Genomic DNA, 24,601 nt, shown 5'->3' with positions numbered 1-24,601 from the left:
GAGTTTGAGTTGGATACCTGCGGCGAGGTCATACCATGGCATATACCGTATGCAAGGGGGCAGATCGTCGCTTGTGATGTGGCATATTGCAATATCATGTGCTCTTACTGCGGACCAAAGAGGAAATCAAAAAGAGCAAATTCATAGAGAGTGCGCCTTAACTGGAATTGTTGATTTCCCCTGAATCGAATACGTCATACGTCATGGATCTTAGTGCGCAAATGGTTCGTACATGATATGGGATCGTCCGAATGGATGTCCTGTACGATAATTGCCCAGCCTAGAAGGACATGGGGGATGTAATGTATGCACCATAGAGCGGAAGTTTAAGGGTCCAAAAGTCGAATTATGACGCTCGATTGTTTAAACTCTGACAGAAAAAAAACGCATACTCACTGTAGTGACTTTGTTGGGTTGGGTCTCACTTCAATGATGTCATACGTCACAATACATGATCCATGTCCTTGTTCCATCCTATTCGCCATCACATCCCTCCCACATATAACACAACCCACTTTCAGACTTGTCTCTCTTTCCCTCATATCTTATACATTGCTCAACATACTCATATATAATCTAGAGCATATCAAGCGATTGTTTCCCATTTTCCACTACTTTTTATCTTAACTGTATCCGTGAGTCGTTTTTCTATTTCCCGATCGAGAAGAGAAAAAGTCCAAAGCTGATCGAAGCGAATGTGCGCCACTAGCTAGCATAAATCATGAGTGTAGCACCTACCAGGTCTGAAATAACAGCCAACCCCTCCAAGATGGGCGTAACCACCGCCGCATCGGGAGCTGAGCTCGAAGCTGATATCCAAAGAAAGTTGAAGCTTTGGGGTGTCGTTGAAGCCTTCCGAGATGGGTAAGTCATTTCATGTCTGGAAGAATCTTGATTTATATCCTGACTTTGCATATATAGACGACTTCCTGATAACCACCAAATCGACAAAGCTCTTTCCTACGCCGTCTCTCACTCTCCAGTAGAGACTCAGAAACTCTCTCCTGAAGGACGAGAACTCATCGAAGATTTTAGAGATATCATTGAGACTGCTCGAGCGATCGTAGCTGAGAAGAACGCCGATGAGCTCTTCCAAAACGCAGTGTGGGCTTCATACTCTGGTGACGCAACCAGAGCCAAGCAAAGTGGTGTTGTACCTGTATCAAAGGAAGATGCCAAGGCCGATGCCAACCAAGGTGAGTTTGGGTTTACTCAACATGTGATTCTGTAGGTTGCTGACGAATGCTGGTATAGCTGCTGCCCACCTCCGAGTCCTCATCACCCTCTTCCTCACCAACTCTGAAGCTCGAAAGCTTTTGAATGATTTCGGTATCATCGGAAGGGATATCTTCGCTACTGGCGCTGCCAAGGTTGCCGACAAAGCTCGACCTAACCAAGAACAACTCGACTCCGTCGACCAAGAAGCCCCTTCCAAGGAATGGATCGGTGCTGATGGCAAGAGACTTGGTCCTAACGATACTCCGGAACTTCAAGTCAAGGGTCCAGACGGAGCTCAAGTAAGATACAACCCTAAGGATGATCCTCGAAGTGCCAAGTGAGTAACAATTTTCGCCTTCTCCAATGTGATTCTAGCTAACACTTTTTATAGGGTTGTTGACACCGACGGTAATGCTCGACCAGCTGGTCAAGTCTACGACCAAGCTCAACAAGCTAAGAACGAGGCTCAAGCCCGAAAGGAAGAAGCCAAAGGCGACGCTAAATCTCAAGCTAAAGAACATGCCTCTGATCTCAATGCCGCTCGAGACCCCAACGCTTCTTTGTCAGAGCAGAAGGACCAAGTCCTTGGCCGAGCCAACGAGAAGACCCCCAACGACGTCGACGTTCAAGGTGGTAACGTCAACCGAGACACCGGTGCCGACCGAGCTCAAGCAGAAGGTACCGCCCGAAACAAGGCTCAACAACTCAGAGATCGAATCCCCGAGGAACACCGAGCCCGAGCTGCCGATGCTATCCAAGACACCAAGCAATTCTTCAAGGAACAACTTCCCGAGGAACGAAGGGATCAATTCATCTACCGATTAAAGAAGGTGAGTCCAGTCGTTGCTGGTATCATGAATCGTTGCTGATGTATTTTATCAGGTCGTTGTTGAATGCCAAGAACACCAAGATTACCAAGAAGCCATCTCATGGCTCCTCGATACTCTCGAGAACTACCACGGTCACGCCAAACACGTTGCCAACAAGGGAGTTGGCTCTGCTCAAGCCGTCGCTGATGATCCCTCGATCGGTGATTCTACTCTCAAATTCCGAACTCTTTTGGAAAGATTCGCCAACGGTCGATCCATGGACGGTATCACCGACGCCCTCGACCAGATCTACAGCGATGCTCAAAACGACGAGCACCTCCGGGGATACTTCACCAGACTCAACGATTACGTCCACCGAGTCCTCCTTGAACCTGGATACATCCTCGAAGACGAATCTGACAAGGAAGCCGCCCAACTTCGCGAAGACGGTAAATCATTCTTCACTGATAAATACAAGGGCCACCAAGAGAGACTCTTCGACGAGATCCAAACTTGGTTTACTGCCTTTAACGATGATCCCCTCAACAGACGATTCGGTGACGACATCAAGAGATTCGCCAAGGATTTGTTATTCAATTCCGAGGGTGACTTCCAATTTAAGCCCAAGCTTTGGAACGATGTTAGAAATGTTGTACTTCCTACCTTCATCAGACAAGTCGGTGAGTCACTTCTTCTTATAGGCATAACGGTGATTGATTGCCACTCGCCATTCTTTTATCACTGGGCGCGCTTGTGCAATCTGATTGTCTTCTGGAATTTGCGCTAATAATCACCACCTTTCTCCTGTTAGGTTACATCCCTATCCCTAGAGCTGAATACTCTGACAGCAACATCGACTTGGTGATTGAGAACCTTGTTCTCTCAGGTGAGTCGCCGTCTTCCGAAACCGCCACATTTTTCGCACAGCTTGTACTGACCGCTTACTTCCCTTCTTCCCTTACAGGACCTAACCTCTTCCCCAACATCGTGTTTTTGGAAGCACAGAACTCGTTCCGATTCTCTCCTTACCCCCAGATCAACAAGCAAATCCCAGACTTGCACCACCATCGATTCAGACTCTCGCTCAGTCAGATCCAAGCCGATATTCGAGATGTCAATTTCGCCTTCCGAAGAAAGTCCGGTTGGCCTAAGCTTTCCGACCACGGTATTGCCGATGTCGTTATCGCTGGTAAGGGTATTGGTATCGATGTTGAGTTGGAATCAGTAGAGAACCGACGAGACTCTGTCTTCAAAGTAAGTCCTCGAAGTTATATCCGCATCAGAAAGCAAACTCAACTGACGTTTTTTGCTCGTAGGTCAACCATGTTAACGTCGAAATCGACACTCTCAAATTCTCAATTAGAGAGAGTAAACACGATATCTTGTACAAATTCATCAAGGGTGTTGCTACTGGTCTTATCAAGAAGGCTATCACTGCTGCCGTTCAGACCGCCATGCGAACTGCTCTCGGTCACCTCGATGATCAACTAGTTGAAGTCCGAAACAGAGTAAGCTTCACTTTCTCCAGCACAGTATTCAGCACAGTGTTAAATACATACTGATATCATCATTGTGCAGGTTGACGAAGCCAAACGATCTGATGACACCACCCGATCTCAAGCTCTCAAGGACCTTTACGCCCGAAAGAAGACCACCGCCGAAGAACGAGCTAGAGAAGCCGACGCTAAGACCGGTACCTTCAAGATCGTCACTGACCGAGACTCTCAACTCAACCCCGATCTCACCCACTCATCCGAGAAATCCGCTGCCAAGAGAATGTTCCACACTTCCGACTTGGCCGCCAGCGGTAAAGAATGGAGATCCAACGCTTTCGATCTCTTCGACTCTGCTCACCCTGCTGTCACTGGTCAATCTCACCCAGCTGCTAAACAAGGTGCCGGTGCTCAAAATACCTCTGCTGTAGATGCTGCCCGAAGACAGTAGAATGTGTTGTCTGGTCTGATTCTGTTTGATTAGAGATGAAGAAGTAAGCTAGCGTTGAATGATCTTTTTGTATATATTTTAAACTCTTTTTAATCTATTCCATACTATGGTTTCTTGAAGATGTATATAAATGAATCTGAAAAACAACAAATCTCGAGTCGAACAGCATGAGCAGTTTGGAAGCAGCCGGCTAATTCATCAAACGATTGTGGCAAGTTGTTGGGCTTTACGTAAGTAACTTTACTAACCGTAACAACGTCTGCTCTGGATCGCTATAGAGCCACAGGCGAAAATCGTGGTATTCCCTTCCATTCGTGCACCAGCTCCTTTGCGAGTGATTGACCAATCTCCTTTCATAAGATTCCTACCCAACCTGGTCAAGATGGACTACATTGATGTTACGACGTGATTGAGGAGGTCATGGCGCTCGAACTCGATCATGTAACGATGTTGGCTCTATGAGTGTCATCCAAATTGTCTACTTCAAACATTGACGTCATGTTCAAGCTCTCGATAGCATTGATCACCATCTTTTCAAGTGGTGAGTAGCTACTATGATCTGAAAGAGAGTGGTTCAAGGCAAAGCTGATGCATCTCAATAGTATGCGCTGGCGCGACCTGGATCAATAGAGATGCTACTGCCCGACCCTTGTACGGTGAAACAGGTCTACCCAACTCTACCGACATAACCAGACGTACGTCTTACACTCTGCCCTCTCTCCTTTTGGACCGAAAGGTCCATGACTCTACGTACTGGCTCGGTGCTGATGCGTCAATACAGGTGACTCGAAAACACCATGGGAAATAACGTTATACACCTTGACATGGGATATGCCCGTATTCCTCAGTTCGCTCATCACCTTCGAAGGAGATCCCAACTCTGTCCAAGAAGTGGTGGTTCTGCGTATAATAACGATCAACATAAATGGGAGAATGTGACAATTAAGAAGGATGGATTGAGATTGGAAGATAACGGATTACCTTGGTGAGTGTTATACTGTAGATGCAACAGGATACTCAATTCGAGCTGACGTGAGATTCATGATTGTTCTAGGTGGCCCGAAGCATTACTTGATAGTATCAAACAAACCAATAACCAGCAAGATATCATGACATTACCTATCGAACAACTCATGTTACTTTTCACTGGTAGACCCGCAAAGGTATATGAGAATTCGGATTTCGAAATTTTGTATGGTCAAGATTACAAGCAAAACTCACAGATTCTAGAGGTTAATTTCGCCAAGGAAGGTAAAGAATCACAAGAAGTTGAGAGAATACCTGTTTGGGATAAAGATTGGTCTGATGGGGATGGCACAATCAAGTGAGTATTGTACCAGTACTGATGCACATTCCCATCCAACACTGTGATACAGTATTGTACAATCGACTAATATTTCTTTTCAGTACAATCAGAATCAGAAATTTAAACTACGAGCTAGTCAAATTCAATGCCGATACTCCCAATGTAAAGACATACAAGATGTACACTTTTGATAAATACGTTACATTTCCCGATGAAGATTTTGTACAGAAGTGATTTTGTTGACTCGAAGTCATCTGAATGGTCTAGATGCATACTGTATGATGGTACAGTGGATGTCTAATCTAGTAAGATAAATCATGCATACTTAGTCGTTAGCGTCGTCCATGATGGCGTTGTGGATTTACCGTCATTAATTGTGACCAAATAATGTATGTATCACCATACTGTAGTTAGCTTCAACGTCCGATACAAGTATCCCAACTTTCGTTTCGAATCACCTTTGGTCGAATCACCCCGTATCTCATGATCACACCGCTGTACCCTTTGATCTATTCATACTCGGGACATGATGGATGGAACAGGAATTCAATCCCAACCCTACTTAACTCCGAGATACACCTGAAGAGAGGACCAGGTTGGAAAACCAGCATGTACTATCACAGAAGTCCTCAACAAATTCTTGGGCCGTTCGTATTGTACTGTACCTCGATCACCACTCTATGCAGCCAAAAGATTAAAAATATAATGATTCGGGTCTTGTACTTGCTAATTTCGATACTTCCATTTGGTGAGCTGATACTCCGTTCCATGAACGGATTTGTACTTGGTGAAGTTGTAGATTGCAGTACTGACATTCCTGTGTATGACCGTGGATGTTGGGAACTATCTTTGACTCACTTGTTCTCGAGGTTGATCATACTGACAAACACGATATCGGAAGGATAGTTTCCAAGTCTAGCGAGAATTATGTCGTGACGTGAGTACGTTTTAGTGACCCCCTCTAGGCTTTTCCTTATTCCATACATTATAGAGTATATACATTATCATATTCTCTGACGTATTCAATCAGGAGGCAAAGCTCACTTTTGCATAATCTTTTATACAAACCCTCCACAGCCTAATAAAGATGAGGGACTACAAGCAAGAGATCATCGGTTTCGACCTAAACACTGAAATTGGATCTTAGAAGTTGTACGTGTACGATAAATACGTCGAATTCCCACATGAGAAATTCGAAGGGTAAAGATCGGTTTGTAAATTGGCAAATCCCATCTTATACAATCTGAAGAATATCTTGTGTCGTCAATGTCATGCATGGTCATTAGCGTCGGCCTGGATAGTACTTCCGAGCCGGCATCATCTAGCAAAAGTAGCTTCATCTTGCTAATGACCGCATGTCATTATCATCAGCATCCACTGATCAACCAACTAGAAGATAACAATCGACTCACCATCCTCCTCTGCCTTCCTAGCCAGCTACTAGCCACAGGCTTCTGCACCCTTCTCAGTCCAGCTGAGTGAAGGTGATCTCTGATAGCCCGTTGTCCAAGATCATGCCACGCAGAGAGCATCAACTTCTGTTCCGATTTATATCTATTCTCAAGCGCTGCGGTATTTTGCTGAACATGATATATAGGCATTAGCTGCACGGTGTATAAATCACCGAGGGAACAGGTTCACGTACCCTCGCTCTCAATAGATCCTCTTTCAACGTAGATATCTGGAGTTGGTACGATTTGGACGCTTCGGCGAAATCACCGGATTCCTAGTTAAATACTCATCAGCCATAGATCACGCGGACCAGGTTGAGGGAATGCTTACCATGTTGGCATGATCTTTTCTAAACATCTTATCTTGCTGCTTGATGAACTACAATCGTCCGTCAGTTAGTCAACTTTGTCGTACATGTACCGCGTAGAGAACTCACCATCTTGGCTTTCTGCAGCTTCTCATCCAGGCTCTTCACCTGAGCCGATAGATCCGAATTTTGCGAGAGCAACGATAGCAGCTGTTGTTGAACCTCTTGCGGTAGCCTCTTCGAAGCGAGAGATGCTCGTAGGTCACTGAGGGCATCGTGTCAGCTTGGGTTCAACCCAATGTTAGGGTATCGACGTGAATTTACCCAAACTCTTTCTCCTTCTCCAACTCTCTCTCCTTGTTCTCGATACCCGCGGATTGTAAATCGACTTTTTCAAGCAATAATCTGAAAGGACACTGGTGTCAGCCGATTCTCAAGCCCAAACATAACACAGCTTGCCTCTTGATGTCCTCCAAATGCTGCCGATCCTTCTCCTTGAGAGCATGTACCTGTTCTTTGAGTTCGCTAATCTCATTCTCAAGTTTGACAGTATCTTCTTTGACCGTTTCTCGAAGTGCTATATTGAGTGTCAGCTATGCCCTACCTCACGTACTAGATAGCTCACATCTTAATATGGCTTTTTGGTCTTTGTCAACCAGTCCCACTGAAGAACATGATCAGCTTCCACTTCGACACCTTCAAAAGTTTCAATTGAGCTTACGATCGGTCTGAGCTATCGCTAATTCCTTGTCAACCTCTTCTCGGCCCACTTCTAAGGCCTCTTTCTCCTTCAATAGCATATCCCTCTCTTCCAGTACCTCGTTAAGTCGTTCCCGTAATGCAGAAGCAGTTTGAGAACTACAGAAGATCAGTTATCATTCACCACTGAAACATTTCAGGCATGAGCTGACTCACTTATCACCTCCATGTCCTGATCTTATACGTTCCAACGTAGCTTGCAATCGCAACAACGCTCGGTGTTCCTGGAGATAATCAGACTGATATCTATCCCTCGACTTGTTCGCGTCCGCTAAGAGAGTTTCAAGCGTGGCCAGTTTACTAATATCTCCCGCCGCCGAGCCAGACCGGAGATCAGCAAGTTCCCGTTGGAGCGAACGTATCTTGAGTCTCAAGCTATTCGATCTCATTATAAGCGGAACTCAACTATAATTCAATGCGATACTTACTCTGTCTTGGTATCCACTTTTACATCGCCGTCCTCATCGACCACGCCAAGCTCATCATCCAGCGTAGTCTTGCTGCCCATCACGGATATTCTGGACCCCTGCCTTTTCAAGCCAGGTGCACCCAGCTCAATTTCTTTGAGACGTTCTTGCTGAGCTTCAAGTTGTGATTGATCCCTCTCATATTCCCTCGATATGTCGTCTAACTCTGCACGAGTCAGTTCGAGCTGATGGTTTAATTCGGTAATCTGTATATGCAATATTCAGCTTCTATACATCATGTTCCAAACGATCAAAGCTGCAGCTCACCTGAGTAGCTTGCTCAGCCGACTTCTTTTCTAGCGCTTCTATCTGAGATTTGTAGCTATCTACGAGTCCTTTGGACGATCCTGCTTTCTTAAGATCCGCTTCGAGAGATGCATTGGTGTTCACCAGCTGCGCATTCTCCTCCTCCAGATTCTGTTAAATAGATCAGCTGGAACCGTGGAGTGCCACTAAAAGAGGACAGCTCACCCTCAATTCTCTTCTTAGCCCAGCAGATTCTTCGAGCTTCTTTTTGTATTTCTCAGTTACGTTCTCAGATTTCTTCAATCGCTCGGCAGCGTGTTTGTACCTAATGAAGGAAGCCTAAGCGTGATATACCACGTATATTGTGAGTCTACTCACTCGTCCACTTGATCTCGGAGTTTGACAGCTTCTGCAGCTTGTTCTTTTAGTTCTTCCACCTAATCATAGTCAATTACTCAGTGTCATCTTGCAAGTCAGATACTGAAGCAGCTTACTGTTCTGGTCAATTCTGATACCAAATTCGTTTGTTTCTCAAGGTCGCTCTCAGTATGCGCTAGGTTCTCTTCGGCTTTGCCTCTGCTTTCCATGTCAGCTCAAGCACTGAGACTTAACCAGGGTGAGCTGAACTTACAGATCCGTCCGTAATCTGTCCAATTCTGCAGTAGCAGCCGTCTGACTAGTCCTCAATCCTGTTCCTTGAGCTGAAGGATCCGCCCGAGCAGCTGCCAGTCGTGCCAACGCATCGTCTCGTTCTCCTTTGATCTCGTCCTATATCGCCATGAGTCAGCTGAGCACTAATATAGCGGAGAGTTCAACTGACCAAATTTGAGGTCAATGCTTCGACCTGTTCCAACATCTTCTCGCATCTAGCTCGTAATTCATCGTTATCCTGAAGAAGCTTATCGCGTTCTTGACGTATACCCGATGGCGGCGGTCTGAAACGTGTCAGCTACTCATTCACAGTCCTTTCATGAAATTCGCTTACGAAAAGTCCGTTGACTGCTTGGTAGGTGAAGTACCAAATGGCGAATGGATTTCATCTTCTGCTCCTTCCTCTTGAGGCAACGTAGCCATAACCTATGTGATGGTCAGCTCGAGTATAGGTATTACTGAGAGGTCAGACCAGCACGCTTTCACATGGCTTCAAGCGAGACTTACCTCTTCGATACTCTTCATCAACTCAGCCATATGACTCTGTCTCAACCCTTGTATCTTCGCTATGACCTGTTCGTTTCCCGGTGCCCATACACCCACAGCAAGGCACATCCTGCATATCTGAGCGAGACCTTTTGATCCTTCCGATGTAGATGGTGCTTTGGCAATAGTGGAAAAAGGAGGCTCGGGTAGGTTGGAGAGTGATAGGTTTGCTGCGTGTGGAGAAGGGAGGGGGAAGGAAAGTAAGAGTCGATAAAGTCGCTTGCTATGAGATTTGTCAGCTGGCTTCTTGTTCTATTGTGAGGCAGTTAGTAGCTCACAGAGTGTTCATCCGCAATACCCAATTCTCTGCCGATCCTGAGGCAGCAGGAGTAGGAGTGCGGTTGGAGACATTCTTGAAATGAGTTGAATCACTAGAGATGTGTCAGCTGCTGTCCGACTTTGTTCAATCGACTCATCTAAGCCCACATAGATGCCATGACCTTTTTGATACAGCTGATTAGCCGTTTCTCGGAGTTAAGCAAGATGGAAAGAACTCACCTCCATCAAGGCCTTCCCATCCGACAAGTCTTTGAAAGCTGTGACTGGTCTAGACAGCTTGAAGGTGTTCAAGTATGCCACGAGGGCAGCTTGTTCCGCTCGGGACATGGTATCGATTGATCCTGTGTCCAATGGATCCCGAAGTGAGTGTCGCACAATAAGCTATGAAGAGAACGGTTGTTGCTGTTGGTATTGTCGTTGTCACTGTCATCACTGTCATCGTTGTTATCGTTGTCACCCTCGAGGATGGCATGGAAGGACTGTGCGGGGCCAGGCTGGGTTGATGCAGTGGAGGTGTCATTTACGTAATTGTAAGTGGTCAAGTCACGTGTTATGTGATTCCGAGTGTGAGACGCGTTGGATTTCGTGAGGTGAATGAACATTACAAAATCACAATCTCCGTTTCTTCTTTCCCTTCTTCAATCCATTCACAGGCCTCATCATCTGTATAAACACTCCTTACCATCATGAATTCGTGCTCCTAGAGCCCACTACAGACTCTCTTGATGCTACACCAATAAGATTGATGAATCATCTTACCCACTATGACATCCACACCTTTCCGCCCCAAATCGCACTCGCGCACAGACGAAAACCACTCCTCCTCCAAACGGCAGCGTTTATCATCCTCAAAATCGGCTCCACAGTGGAAGAACGATACAACGCAAGATGAGAAAGCGTTGATGGATGACCTGATGGCTGGGCTGGACGCATCAATGTTTGATGGAATTGGCTCATCACCTATACGTCCAAAATCAAATAAACCATCTCAAGCTTCGCCTGTGCAGAGTCAACCAAAACGAAAACATGTCGAAGTGAAGATCGAACCTCTATCGCCCATCAGGAAAATCAATGTGTCACTTAGAGAGAAGCAGACTCACCGGTCACCGATAAAAGGAAAAGCAAGGAATGCTTTCACTCCTATTCGGATCAAATCGCCTGCCAAGATTAAGAAGGAAGAATCAACAACGAAAGCAGAGCCGCAAATTGACGCGGTAGTCAATCACGAAATCGAAATTGAGATAGCGCAAGATGACTCTACTGTCAAGGCAGAGGCTCAAATCAAACCTGAATTAGCCGATGAAGATCTGTATGATTTCAATTTTGATCTGAATGACCTTTCTGCTTTTGAGGAGGATCTACTAGGTTTACCTGAACCCAAAGTGAGTGTTTTCGGCAGTCACGCTGGGTTGTGCACACCAGTCTCACAACCAATTGCAGACCCGTTATCCTATCCCTAATCCCCCTCGTCCCCCTCCGCTACCTGGGTATACACCGACACCGTGGACTCGTTGTATCGTCAATGCCGTTTCCACCGGCTTGAGGTTTACCAACGGAATCATCCCATCTCTAGATGTCATTGAGGCAGATGAGGAAGGAGGAACATCATATGGAAAAGTGAGTCTCATGGTCGACGTAAAAGAGAACATGCCTGACTTGTCCCTTAGACACTAATCGTCACGTCGACGGAAAACGAGATCAAACGAATCGTCCACCTGAAGGATCAGTGGTCAAATTTGCACATCAAGAAAAGTGCGTATATAATATCAATTTTCTATACAACCTCAAGCTGACATTTGCTTCAGACGATATTGTCAACGTCATATCACCTACCCTCTGCAACCAAAATGTCGTAGGCCCCATCGTCTTGACTCTCAAGGACCCTTCGACTTTCCTCATTCACCATCCAGATCTCATGCTTACCATGACTTCCATCGCCAACGCAATGCCTTGTCCTCGAAAACCCATCTTACAATCTCTCATCAAAACGCCTGGTCCACCATCAAAAGCCGTTCTCTATGGTAATCTACTACACAGTCTCTTACAAGGAGCTTTGCTCGAACAATCGTTCGACGCGGATAGTACGTTCAAAAGGATAGATAGCGAGCTGAAGAAGGAGGAGAGGAGATTGGAGATATGGAGTACAGGTATGGGAATGATGGACGTAAGAGAGGAGATTGGCATGAGAGCAGGTAGAGGGTTCGAGGTATTTGGTGATAAATGGGTGGGTGAGCAGCCAGGGGTAAGTTTCCAGCTATCAATGTTATAACGAACGTATGACTGACTTCATGTCTAGACCGAAGGCGAACTACATACTTCTCCGGGTGATAACCCGAGCTTGTTAGCTATAAATGGTTTACACGAAGTCGAAGAGGATATATGGTCGCCAAAATGGGGATTAAAAGGAAAGGTGGATGCTTCAGTTCAAGCCAAGATCATACGTGATCCCTCAAAATCACAGGAAGCAGAAGAATCTGTCGCACCACTGGAGATCAAGACCGGACGATCTGTTGGAGTGATGGCTCATAGAGCGCAGACCATGCTGTACACGTTGTTGATGGAAGATAGATATGGTGAGTATAGATAAGCATCATCTCAACACAAGCTAATGTACAAATCTCAGGTGTACCCGTTCCTGCCGGCTTGTTGTATTACTCCCAGCTGGACTCAATTTTACGTGTGGAAGCCAAGCAGAACGAAATTCGAGCGTTGATAATAGCAAGGAACGAATTAGCAGACTGGTTATCGAAGAAACGTCGTGTACCTAAAGCTCCTACGTCGTCTTCAGATGATATGGTGAAGCCAATAGAAGATGTGGAAGAAGCTTTCTTACCGCCTACTATCGATCACACGAAAGAGTGTCGATCATGTTACGCCGTAGACAGCTGCATGTTGTACAGGAAGGTAAGCTATACATATCCCGTTTAAGAGAACTACAGATAGCTTACTAGGTTTTCAGGCAATCGATGATGTTCAACCTCATCCTGAAGATCCCATTGCGGATTTATATGAGGAGAAGACAGGTCATATGACTCAGAAAGACGCTGAATTCTACAAAAAGTGGGATACACTCTTGACTGTCGAAGAGCAGGACATTGGTAGACATAGAAGTCAGCTGTGGACAATGACTGCTAAGCAAAGGGAAAAGACGGGCAGGTAGGTCAAAGCTCACTCAGTTCGATTATCGCAGGATGAGCTGAAATGGATGTGGATAATGATAGATGCGTTGGCGATATGATCATCTCATCATATTCCAATGACCTAGGCAAATCGCTAGCCAAAATCCATCGACACGCATATACCTTCATACGCGCTCCTCATGCCGGTACTCAGGCCAGCAACACATCCCTGCTTTCCGGCCATATCGCTAAAGGCGATCCTGTGTCTCTGTCCATCGAACCTGATTTGCTATGTCTCTCAAGGGGCTTCGTACTGGATTTAACAGCCGAAAGTATAACGATCGGTGTGACGTATGTGATTGACCTTGAAGCCTTGCTCAAGCGTACTGGTAGATCTCACGCTTTATCGGAGGGCGAGGGAAAAGTAGTATTCAGGATTGATAAAGATGAGATGGCAAGTGGGATGATGAGGATGCGGAATAACCTCGCATCGTTATTCTACGCCAAGGATGGAGATGAAGCCAGAAGAAGGCTAATCGTTGATCTCGCCACACCTGAATTCGAACCTTCGTGGATACCACCTGATAACCAAATTCCAGCTCATCTCAATGAAGATCAACGTAATGCCGTGAGGAAAGTGATGAGTGCTAGAGATTACGCTTTGATACTTGGTATGCCCGGTACGGGTAAGACCACCACTATAGCTGAAATCATCAAGTTGCTTGTGAATGAAGGGAAATCAGTCTTGTTGACTAGTTTCACTCATTCGGCGGTTGATACGATATTGATGAAGTTGGTGAATGCGGAATTCGGTATCTTGCGATTGGGTAATATTGATAAGGTGAGAGTCGATTAAGCTGCGATGCGACTGGATATCTTGGAGGAAGGTTATTAACAGCTTCTGATCATTCTTGGTATAGGTCCATCCGGATGTACAGCACTTGACACTCGAAGCTATGGAGCAATCTACGAATATGGAACAATTAGAAAAAAGGTTGATGAACCCTCCTGTAGTCGCTGCCACCTGTTTAGCAATCGATCAGTAAGTCCAGCTGCAATATGGTCCATATGAGGAGCAAGAGCTGATCAAATTATACGTAGTCCATTATTCTTCAAGAGAAGATTTGATTATTGTATTGTCGATGAAGCTTCCCAAATCACTCTACCTACTTGCATAGGACCGCTGAGGATGGCAGATAGATTCGTGTTGGTTGGAGATCATTTCCAATTACCTCCTATTGTGAGTTCACTTCCACTTTTACGGTACAACATGGCATCTGGAACAGCGAGAGTGATGGCTTATGATACATTGATGCCTTGATAGGTCCGTCACCCGGAAGCGAGACGAGGTGGACTGGACGTATCGCTCTTCAAGCTTCTCTCTTCCGCACACCCTCAGTCAGTCACCGATCTCAGTATGCAATATCGAATGAACGAGGATATCATGTTACTGTCCAATCGACTGGTGTATGAGGGGAAATTGAAATGCGGGAACGCACAAGTGGCGAATAGGGGGTTAGTACTGAAAGGTCGAAAGGGGTGTCGGAAGGTGTTCAAATGTGAAGAAGACGTCGATCATGGAGATTGTTGGATCCAGGACTTGATAGAAGAGGAGTGAGTTGACATGTCAATAAGAGTGAGACAAAATCTGACGCCATTGATCGTTGGAATATAGTGCTAAGTGTATATTCGTTGACACCGATGGGTTACCTGCACTCGACTCCAGAGTAGGTGATTTGGTGCAAAATGAGGTCGAAGCGAAGTTGGTCCATCAGGTGAGTCAGATCGTCAATCTCACGATATATAAGCTTAATCAATTCACCTCGATTTTAGCTTGCCACCGCTTTGACCGAATCGGGATTACATCAAGAAGACTTAGCGATCATTACTCCCTACAGACAGCAAATCAAGTTACTCTCTTCATTGGTCAAGTCTTCCCTACCCCGTGTAGAGATATTGACGGCTGATAAGAGTCAAGGAAGAGATAAAGATTGTATATTGATTTCGCTCGTCAGATCGAACGAAGGTGGTAATGTGAGTTGTGGTAAGTTGGAGAGTGATGTCTGAGCTGATTGTAGTACTTTCTGGGAAATATAGATCGGTGACTTGCTAAAAGATTGGAGAAGGATCAATGTATCTTTCACTCGAGCTAAAAAGAAATTAATCATTTTCGGATCTGCCAAAACTCTATCTCAAGATACGTTATTGAACGAATTCTTGGAACTGATGGAATCTAAAAATTGGATTAAGAGGTTGAACAGAGGGGATGATAGTATACATGAAATGAGAGATCACAATTCCATCGGTCATATAAGGGGAGATATCGAAGTGAAGGATGAAGTCAAAGAGGATGAGGAGGACACTGCGATGCGCACGAAGAAACAGAGCAAAAATGGAAAGAAAGTGATTAGAGTGAATAGTGATGTATTGATTAAGGGTGCTTTTGGTAAAGAGATCTTGGTGAGTCGACTTTTGCCATGAACAGGATGACCATTAGCTAACGACGATGCCGATTTGTGATAGGGAATGGAATGAGGTTTTCTGATATTGCACTACGGAATAAATACGACATTGTTGTACGACTATAGACTTTGTAACGTACGATTGACCTGCTATGCTTGCTATTGCTTTTATTGCACCTTTTGTAGCTATCGATTGAGATGACATGCATTTCGAGATATTACATACAATACATACAAGAGATAATCTATATAACCGATGGTGGAAGAATTTAGATGAAAGCGGAACCACCACTATGATATCGGAGGGGTATCAGCTTGACAATCTGATACAGCAGATTGGAAAGTGACCTACTCTGGTAACCTTTCAATCTGATATCTCCTTTTCGCGACGTACATTAGGGGTACACCTGGTACTTTTCTAATTCTACGACGGAGATCTCTATCGCACTGTTGATAGCAGTGAAGATGCGTTAGATATGTTGTGTTCTCACGGGGAGAGAAGGCGAGTGAAAGAGCAAGGAAAAGAGAGAGTGGCAGATGGAGAGGAGACAAGGAGGAGGAGGAGGGTATGGTAGAGGGCGAGGTGAGAGAGGGCAAGGAGCGGAGAAGGGTGAGAGCAAAAGGGATTGACAGGGGAGAAAAGAGCGATGAAATAGAGAGCGGAGCAGGTTGGTCAAGAAGAGCCAGATAGTTGAGAATAGTCAAGTAATGATATGACTCACGGTAGCTACTATATAACATTTGTGTACAGTCACACGATTCACCAAACAATCATCCGCATATGTACCTGAGTCTATTGGGGAATGATAATAATCGATGATTAGGTTGATACATCTTGACAAAAGATTGTAAGTTGAAGAGGGACTTACGATCGCAATGTAATCTCTCGAATCTAGGATCTTTCGCTATCCTATATATACGAGTCAATGGTTTTAGCGTTTGTTCTCTCTTCCGAAGGCCGGAGGCAAAGGCATAATGAAAGCCAACTAACCTCAAAGCCAATCTATATTTTGGACCCAATTTCTCCAATTCCGCCAATACGCAATCCGATATGGTAGGTATACATTTAGCCATCAGGCAATCCATCATACCCTGTACCAATTCTATTTTGTTCTGAATTGAGAAATTGATGAAATTGGTATCCACTAATATACGATAAGGCGGACCCAAATCGGTATTGTGGGATAAGAATAGTCTGAAGGGATCAAAGGATGTCATCAACTTGATCCAATTGTTGAGTTTCCACCGGTACACTTACGATGAAGATACTTGTGCTCTGTTCCATTTAGACACTTTGATCAGTCATACGACGGTTTTAATCTTTCCTTCGTCTAAACTCACACGGCCTTCTTCTCTTCTGCTGCTTTCTCCTTTTCGGCTTTCTTAGCTGCCTTTTCGACGTTCTCTTTCCTGTTTAGTGAGAAGAAAGGGGACTTTGATTAGCTCCATTCTTGACTCCTCGGATGTATAGTATGAGCGCTCCATGAGCTGACGCCGTCCAACACTCACAACCGAGGATCACTAGGTTTGATCATTCGCTTGACGGCTGCAAACTTCCTTGTGATCTTTGCCTTTCCCTATGATCCGCGAAGACAAATCAGCTGATAACTCGAGGACGACTCTCTCACGTTCGTGTCACCTCACCATCTTGTACTACTGTCTCTTAGTGGGTTAGGTGCTTGACGGTATATATTCCTTGTTAACGATATTCCAGGTAATAACAGCAGGCAGGGGTTGTTCAACTTTTCTGCAGTGTAAGTGGCAAAACATCTATCGTGTAAGGTCACGTGATTCATCCTTTTCACTCATTACGTAAGGACAAGATCTAAGACGAAAAAAAGCCTCCACTTTTCACAATCAGACAAACATCATATCATCCCATCACCTCATACAGAGAGAAACATTATCAGTCCATACCTCTCCATCCCTTTCACTCTCAAGAGATACAGACAACAACCTCGCATCTTGCCCGTAACACCCGGTATCACTCCCTCCGCAAGATGTCAGCTGCCTCGCCCACTCCGTCAAACATGCCTCCACCGGGAGTCAAGCGGCCCAGACCTTCTGGAGCTGGTGGGGCAAATTCGAATACCGCTCCACAGGGTGGTAGTTCACGGTCAAAGAGGAGAAAGCCAGATGTGGTAGCTACGAGTGTCGAGGAGTCGTCGAAAGGCAAAGATGATGAATTGGATCCAGGAGAGGTTAAAACGAAGGTGAGTAGGCAAGATTAGGTGTTGTAGCCCTTACAATATCATAGTTCTTACATGAGATCAATAATAGTCAATGCTGATATCGCTTGACAGATTGACTTCAACGAACTTCCCGTTGAGACGCTATACAAATATCTGGAGTATCATGACTTACTACCTAGATGGGATGTCTCTCCATGGTCTGAAGAACCTTGTACTCCTCGTGAGTCACCTCTACCTCCGTCTTTGTGCTATTTGTCAGTGTTTGACGGAGGGCGTTATCGTTCTCGTCGCTGATTGATATCTCTGAAATGATGTAGCAAATCAACTGTATACCTTATCATCATCAGCACCAATCGTCCCTCCTCCTTCAACCACAATAACCGCTACCTCTCAGACTATCCATCAATCTCAATCGCAAGACCATCCACAAACGCAACCGCAGACGCAGGACCAAGACACATCAGCTCAATTACCCCAAACTCAATCGCACGAATCGACCAATGGAACTCACCCTCCAAACGGTGAAAATGGGATGATAGTGGACGAACCTCAATTACCTCAATTACCACCTACCGCCTCGATATCAGCCGTGGAAGCAACTTCAGCTCCAGCGCAAGCTGCAGATCAAGCTGAAAATATACAGCCTAAAAGCGAGAACGACCATATAGAAAAACAGATTGATCATCCCGTCCATGGACAGGAAGAAAACACTGATCAACCCGAGGATGCCGAGGGGACTGTAGATAATTTCGAACCGCCCACGACCCGATCCAAGACGCTTCCTGTACGTCAACCCATAACGAACACACCTTCTCCTGAACCTGTCCCACAAATCAAGAGAGGTGTAATCACGCTGTCAGACGTATATGCAGCTAGAGAAGTGTTGGCTGAGAAAGCGAACAATCATTGGATGAAAGGATTGGGTGGTGGACAGAATAAAGAAGGAGAGACGATCGTCAATTTTTTATATAAGATGAAAGTTGGTCAAGGTGAGTTCAATTTCAGTCGTTTCGTTTTTTAACTTTTGATTTTTGAGCTGATTTTGAATTGAATCGTTTTGCTATGGTCGATTTGATAGGTCGTTTGTTAAGGGTGTATAATCCCACGCCAGCGAACTATTCTTGGTGATACCTCTTCGTCTACATCTTCAACCACTTTAATGAAGACCTATGGTCCATCCTATGCAATCAAGAGGGTATACCCGATCACAATTTGATTACTTGTTTGTTCATTTTGGGAAGATTGTGATATCATGCATCTCTCTAGGGTTCATTTGTATATCCCCTTTTATGAAATATGCTGTATGATGGGGGAAAATAGCATTCATATGCTGTCCTTGGATGTACTTCTATATTATCAATCTCTTATCTATTTTGCTCGTGCTTGTGGAATTTATCTTTTTTACTCTTTCACTTCTTTGTGTCTTTAAGATCATTTATTTTTGTATGATTCTTGATTCAAGATGTATAATCTAATCTTCAGACGAAAAAGAAAAAAAATCATTTTTTCTACAAATAAACAAACCTCTCTGAATCTACCCTACCGTATATACTGAACGATCTGACGCCTCAGATGTGGACAGGAATGGAGAAGTAGAAAGAATCTTGTACATTCTCATTCTCCTATATTCTATCAGTAAACGATAAACATACAGTACAAAAACGAACCAATCGTATACATGACAATCATTTTTTTTGTATATTTAATGTACTGTATTGTGAATTGGATGAAGAGGTGAAAAGTGAAATTTGATCAACAACATAATCTTACAAAAATGACTTATATACAAATCGGAATATATATATGTATATATATATATATGAATAAAATAAACAAATTCACCCCTCGCCCCTAGCATATATTTCTTCATCGTGTATACTTCACCTTTTCCCATACTTCTAACACTTATAACTCATCAGCAGTCAAATCATCTTCACTTTCACTTCCTTCTACAATCTCAAACCCATCTTCCTCATCCTCATCTTCCATGGTAATTTTGGAAGTTGTCGAAGCGGTAGTTTCGGTAGGTACACCATCGACGTCAATCAACGATCCATCATCAGACTCAGTACCTAACGAAATAACACTTCCGTCTTCGCCTTCTTCAGCTGTGAACGTTTCTGCTTCGACATCGCCATTAGTAGAAGATGCGGAAGAGGCCGGTTCTTCACCTTTGTGTTGGATTTGGGTGAGAACTGAAGAGGAAGAGGTCGAAGGCATAATAACAGCTGAAGAGTTGAGCGAGAGCGAGCCTGAATCACCAGTAGATTTAGGTAATTCTTCTACCGTGAATCTACGAGACCAGATCGTCAGCGTCCGATTTCATCCGAGAAACTGATACTCATAACTCACCTTAATCTCAATGGTTGACCATATGCAGTTCCATTCTCATCTTCGAATCTCCAGAATTCAACAATCTCTTGTCCCCTCTCGGCATCCTCTGAGACTCTCAATCCTGGAATGGTAATGATCAACTCATCACCATCTTTCACTTCTTCCCTCGTATACTTCACATCAACATTTTTGGAAGCATCGCCGAGCACTCCTTCGGATTTGAGCACCAGTTTAACTCGCTCGAAATCGTATTCTTGACCAGACGCGAAATTCTTGACTCTCCACGATTTGGTAAATTCGGCGCCAGGCGGTAGCGTGCAGCCAGGCGGGATGGTCAGATGTCGAACCCAGGAAAAGATATCCAGTGGAGTAACTGGTTCCTTGGGAGTCGAGATTCCCGACGAAGTTCTGGACTGGTTCGATTCTTGGATAGCGAGATCTTTCACAGCTTTAGTCAAAGCTGGAACTACCTCTGCCTCAGCTGGAGCAGCGGGAGAATCGGTGGATTCAGGCTCGACTTTGTTATCTGGAGTCAGAGGTGCAGAGAGATTACCAACGGACTCTTGAGCATCGTAGAGGTTTCGAGTGACGAATCCACCAGGAATGGCAGGTTCATTCTCCTTCTCTTGCACCAAAGGAGTCAGTACTTCATCTTGAGCTTGTGGGGTGGAAGTCGCAGAGTTGACATGAACTCTTCTACCCAATCGAGATCCGTCAGGACTCTCGTGTTGTCGCCAGCAGCCTGCTCTTCTAGGCCCGAAAGCATCACCGTTCACTCTTCTCTCGTGAGCATGAGCATGCGCATGTCCTCGTCGACCATGCCGATGTCTTCGAGGATCTGATTCGGACTCGCTGGGAGGTTCAAAGTGAGAAGAGAAGTTCAATTTGAGAGGTAACTTCATCTTCAACATAGGATGATCAACTGGGTGGACCTCGTGGGGAGAAGATTCGCATGCCTCGCAAAGATCGTAGTCGGGGCATGAGGGGTGCATGCACTTGTATCGGGATCCTCGGATGTAGCTGTTGCATCCTGTAAACCAAATCTGGTCAGTCAAAGGCTCTCGCATCAGTTGCTTAATGAATGGACTTACCATCACAGATGACATGAGGGTGAGAAACACTCTCCTTCTCCTCCACCGATGTATTGGGCACATAGTCACTTGACTTGTGGAGCTTGACGAATGAGTGACCAGGGTGAGTTTCGGTAATCGTGGCAGCACAATGATTGCAACTGTCCCAATCCGGGCAGTTGAGGCATTTCCATCGTATGCCTGTGATAGCAAGACTGCAAAGATCACAAGTTGCAGGATGTCTGACGGATTGTTCAGCTCGACCGTCGTCATCGAGTTTGATCCTCTCTTCGAGATCTCGATGAAGCATCGCCTTGAAAGTATGAGCGGACGGGTGAAGGTCCGAAGAATGGAGTAATGGAAGACATGATCCACATAGATCGTAGTCAGGGCATTGCTGTTGAGAGTCGAGTCAGCTGATGTGCTCAGTTCAACAGAGTCAACCTACCTCGCATTTGTATCTGACACCTCTGATACCTTCCTCACATCCATCACACCAGATTCTGCGATGTCTGAAACCGCCTTTACAGAGCTGAGCAGATCGACCGTTCGACTTTCTCTCGTCTTGAGTTTCTTCCTTTAATGGCTGAGTCTGAGTTTGAGCATCAGCTTGAGGTTGAACGAATGCACCTGGGATGGGACGTTCGGTCTCGCTGGTAGAATCGGTGGTGGCTACTCTAGGAGCACCTTCGAAAGTGGTAGCAAGTTGGTTGGACAAGTTGACCAGGAAAGTATCAAGCATGGTCTTGATCTCTCTGACTGGAACAACGTCCGCAGGGACAGGTGGATTGAGGACATCGCTGACTCTGTCAAAGAGATTTCTGATACCTCGGTCGCCTTGTTGAGGTTCAAATCGAGGTGCATGTGCGCCGAATCCACTGAATTGTGCTGGTGGTGGTGGAGGAGGCATCGGTGCCCATCCTCTGGCATGGAAGTGTGGAGGCGGGGGTCTGAAACCTCGTCGACCATGATGGCCCCGGAACCTTGGACCGTGCGGTGGGATGAGATGATCGAGAGGCGGGAAGAGCTGATTATCATTCTCATACTCGTTACCTGCTTTCCAAGCAGCAAGTTCATCCTCAGTTTGTTGAGCTCGACCCACTTCTTCCCTTTCCTCAGACTCAGCATAATCCCTCAGCGATTGAGGTGGATAACCATCTGGGAGGGCCGCACTGTCAAGTTGATCGTTCATCTTGTTGAATTCTTGTTGACAGTTGAGTAATTCCGATTCGAGGTCTTTGACTGATTTCTTCTTATCGTTCACTCGATCCGACCAGAAAGTCACACCGGTGGTATCGTTGTCCCTTCGGCACGAGGCCAGTTTCTCTTCGAGAGCAGTAAGGAGAGAAACTCGCTTGGCGAGATCTTCCTCGACTGACGAAATGTGAATAGCCAAATCCCCGGCGGAAGTAAGCAGGCTGTTGGCTCGGTGGTAACCGTGAATGCTGTTCAATCTTGGGTCGGAAGCGAGAAGAACAGTGAATACCAATGCTGGTGCTGGTAGACCACTGTGAGTGAAGGGAGCTTGAGCTGATTCATATCTGGTGAAGGATACACACAATCGTCAGCACCTGATCGTGCAGTCGCCACTATTCCCCTAAATGGGCAAGACCGTTCAGATCGGACGTCACAACAAGGGTCATTCTCAACAGAGTCTTTTCACCCTATACCCAATATAGGATTTAGGAACAACGACAGAAAATGAGAACCCCCACTCACTCGGCAGCATCACACACATGCTTCTTGAACATGATCCTCGCCTCTTGGGCATCATCTGGGAATAGGAGGACATTCACCCAGTAAGTGTGAGCTGTCGAAGGGAGGTTGAAGATGCTTCGAAGCTGTCATAACACAGTAAGGTAGAAGAGAATAGACGGGACGGTTCAACGGTCGTCCAGAGAAGTCGATATGAGGGGGTGGTAAAGAGTAGAAAAAGATGGTTTTATCAGCTCCCTTGTCATCATCCAACACAGCCCCGGAGATAACCGATGAATGGGTAACTATCCCTCTTCCTCTTGAGGTGGTTGAATGATTCACTCACCTTCTGTTGAACCTCTGGGTAAGGAGGGAACTTTGATCTGTCGAAAGTAAGACGTCTAGTCTCATCTTTCAGAGTCGCCTTGATGACGAACATGATGAGTGAGAGACGCTGGTTGATCCACTGATAATTAGGATGAGGGGGTGGCGATATCGCCTTTCCTTCTTGTCGGACTGAACAAGGATGACTGTCTGCTATGTCGAGGGTTCTTGTCTATGACACAGTTGATGACGAGACGAATGTAAGGCGGTCTCGCTTGAAATGATGGAAAGATGGGTTAATGAAGTGAGTGAGAAAGAGATACGAATATGGACATGAGTCTTGTATGAGAGGGGATAAAGGATTGCGTTATCTCTCTTGTTCGCAGTGTCTTGATTAGCTTGCGCGTCTATGCCCGTGCACTGCATACTCAATCCGGTAATCAATGTGATACGCACAACCGATAAGTGGCATCCCATCGTTATATCATCACGGGTGGCAGTCGTACATTACATACTCTCCTGCTCGAAGATCGCTCTGATCGTCAACGAGACTGCTGACTGACAAATGAGGGACGAGTCCAGATGGAGCCAATCAGACGTTGGTCATATGGGGAGGGGAGGGGAGTACGATCTGATCGTATTGCTGGAACAGAATCAGGCATGTGCAGGTTGTGCTCACCCAGGCACAGAAGGGTGGGGTGATTACGTACACGGAGGGGTGTTATGAATGATGTCAGACAAAGATATAGTTATCAGGCTGACCATTCAACCTAGAGATCTGTCCTGTATGTCATGTCTTTACGTCTTCTCCTCCGTTCGCTTGCTGACTGTCACCTGATAGTAGCAGATGGTTATCATCATACTCGTAGAACATCGATCCTGATAGACTACAATGAGTCACTAAGTCTACATACTACTACTTCTACGTTCTTACTCATCACTGCCCCTTAAATCATACCACGAGAGCACTTGACTCTTCTTCCCCCTCGTTCCTTTTTCCCACATTGGATCAAGAGAAACCTTATAGATACCCTTCTCATCTATCAAATTCCGGTCATTTGTTTCCATATATCCCGTACACATCTATATAATCAATCTGTCTGCCTCTCTTTTCTCCACCATCTGGCGACAACATAGAACCAATCAAATAGACAACCTTTCAAATCCCAACGTAAGGATTTAGGTATAGACGTACATACAACAAACATAACGAACGACAGGACCGAACATCAACAGCCTAACGACTCATTATCCACAACAACCTTATCATCATCATCATTAATCCACTCCCGCTGTCAAGAACGAATCTTCGCTCTCTCACTTGAGTAACCACAGAATCAGGTTAGAACAGCTTCCGTCGACAGGATCGAAGGATCGACAATTGCATCTCATTCATTCCATTCACCCGAGACATAGTCTCA

General features: G+C 45.3%; 7 protein-coding genes across 7 annotated transcripts; 4 read left to right on the top strand and 3 right to left on the bottom strand.

Annotated features, from left to right (window-relative positions):
- Positions 1 to 721: 721 nt before the first annotated feature.
- Positions 722 to 3,971, top strand: L199_006312 (uncharacterized protein; the record flags this gene model as incomplete). Its single annotated transcript, XM_064892012.1, has 9 exons — positions 722 to 864; positions 922 to 1,196; positions 1,255 to 1,555; positions 1,610 to 2,048; positions 2,101 to 2,707; positions 2,839 to 2,913; positions 2,992 to 3,281; positions 3,344 to 3,535; positions 3,606 to 3,971. The coding sequence occupies 9 exons, from the start codon at positions 722 to 724 to the stop codon at positions 3,969 to 3,971; spliced, it is 2,688 nt and encodes an 895-aa protein (XP_064748084.1).
- Positions 3,972 to 4,469: 498 nt separating this feature from the next.
- Positions 4,470 to 5,511, top strand: L199_006311 (uncharacterized protein; the record flags this gene model as incomplete). The annotated part of the gene is made up of 6 exons (XM_064892011.1): positions 4,470 to 4,512; positions 4,574 to 4,666; positions 4,753 to 4,865; positions 4,922 to 4,956; positions 5,026 to 5,295; positions 5,379 to 5,511. The coding sequence occupies 6 exons, from the start codon at positions 4,470 to 4,472 to the stop codon at positions 5,509 to 5,511; spliced, it is 687 nt and encodes a 228-aa protein (XP_064748083.1).
- Positions 5,512 to 6,594: 1,083 nt separating this feature from the next.
- L199_006310 (uncharacterized protein) lies at positions 6,595 to 10,311 on the bottom strand (the record flags this gene model as incomplete). Its single annotated transcript, XM_064892010.1, has 21 exons — positions 6,595 to 6,621; positions 6,690 to 6,857; positions 6,923 to 7,003; positions 7,060 to 7,107; positions 7,166 to 7,301; positions 7,361 to 7,441; positions 7,496 to 7,613; positions 7,662 to 7,700; positions 7,758 to 7,894; positions 7,952 to 8,170; positions 8,224 to 8,468; positions 8,530 to 8,679; positions 8,734 to 8,833; positions 8,887 to 8,945; positions 9,003 to 9,084; positions 9,140 to 9,276; positions 9,329 to 9,443; positions 9,494 to 9,585; positions 9,667 to 9,928; positions 9,984 to 10,057; positions 10,204 to 10,311. The coding sequence occupies 21 exons, from the start codon at positions 10,309 to 10,311 to the stop codon at positions 6,595 to 6,597; spliced, it is 2,478 nt and encodes an 825-aa protein (XP_064748082.1).
- Positions 10,312 to 10,748: 437 nt separating this feature from the next.
- L199_006309 (uncharacterized protein) lies at positions 10,749 to 15,584 on the top strand (the record flags this gene model as incomplete). Its single annotated transcript, XM_064892009.1, has 14 exons — positions 10,749 to 11,366; positions 11,425 to 11,601; positions 11,652 to 11,736; positions 11,790 to 12,226; positions 12,281 to 12,557; positions 12,608 to 12,888; positions 12,944 to 13,140; positions 13,206 to 13,944; positions 14,024 to 14,145; positions 14,205 to 14,343; positions 14,428 to 14,717; positions 14,779 to 14,878; positions 14,937 to 15,137; positions 15,201 to 15,584. 14 exons carry the CDS (start codon positions 10,749 to 10,751, stop codon positions 15,582 to 15,584), a joined length of 4,047 nt encoding a protein of 1,348 aa, XP_064748081.1.
- Positions 15,585 to 15,834: 250 nt separating this feature from the next.
- L199_006308 (uncharacterized protein) lies at positions 15,835 to 17,212 on the bottom strand (the record flags this gene model as incomplete). Its single annotated transcript, XM_064892008.1, has 9 exons — positions 15,835 to 15,856; positions 15,918 to 16,012; positions 16,288 to 16,358; positions 16,435 to 16,475; positions 16,557 to 16,760; positions 16,824 to 16,841; positions 16,907 to 16,975; positions 17,075 to 17,142; positions 17,210 to 17,212. The coding sequence occupies 9 exons, from the start codon at positions 17,210 to 17,212 to the stop codon at positions 15,835 to 15,837; spliced, it is 591 nt and encodes a 196-aa protein (XP_064748080.1).
- Positions 17,213 to 17,565: 353 nt separating this feature from the next.
- Positions 17,566 to 18,885, top strand: L199_006307 (uncharacterized protein; the record flags this gene model as incomplete). Its single annotated transcript, XM_064892007.1, has 4 exons — positions 17,566 to 17,778; positions 17,869 to 17,977; positions 18,075 to 18,746; positions 18,836 to 18,885. 4 exons carry the CDS (start codon positions 17,566 to 17,568, stop codon positions 18,883 to 18,885), a joined length of 1,044 nt encoding a protein of 347 aa, XP_064748079.1.
- Positions 18,886 to 19,662: 777 nt separating this feature from the next.
- Positions 19,663 to 23,295, bottom strand: L199_006306 (uncharacterized protein; the record flags this gene model as incomplete). The annotated part of the gene is made up of 6 exons (XM_064892006.1): positions 19,663 to 20,050; positions 20,110 to 21,121; positions 21,183 to 21,558; positions 21,610 to 22,702; positions 22,881 to 23,002; positions 23,203 to 23,295. The coding sequence occupies 6 exons, from the start codon at positions 23,293 to 23,295 to the stop codon at positions 19,663 to 19,665; spliced, it is 3,084 nt and encodes a 1,027-aa protein (XP_064748078.1).
- Positions 23,296 to 24,601: the final 1,306 nt, after the last annotated feature.

Source organism: Kwoniella botswanensis, chromosome 1, assembly GCF_036426115.1.
Source record: "Kwoniella botswanensis chromosome 1, complete sequence".
Lineage (NCBI taxonomy): Eukaryota > Fungi > Basidiomycota > Tremellomycetes > Tremellales > Cryptococcaceae > Kwoniella > Kwoniella botswanensis.
This window is presented reverse-complemented; position numbering and strand designations above follow the sequence as displayed.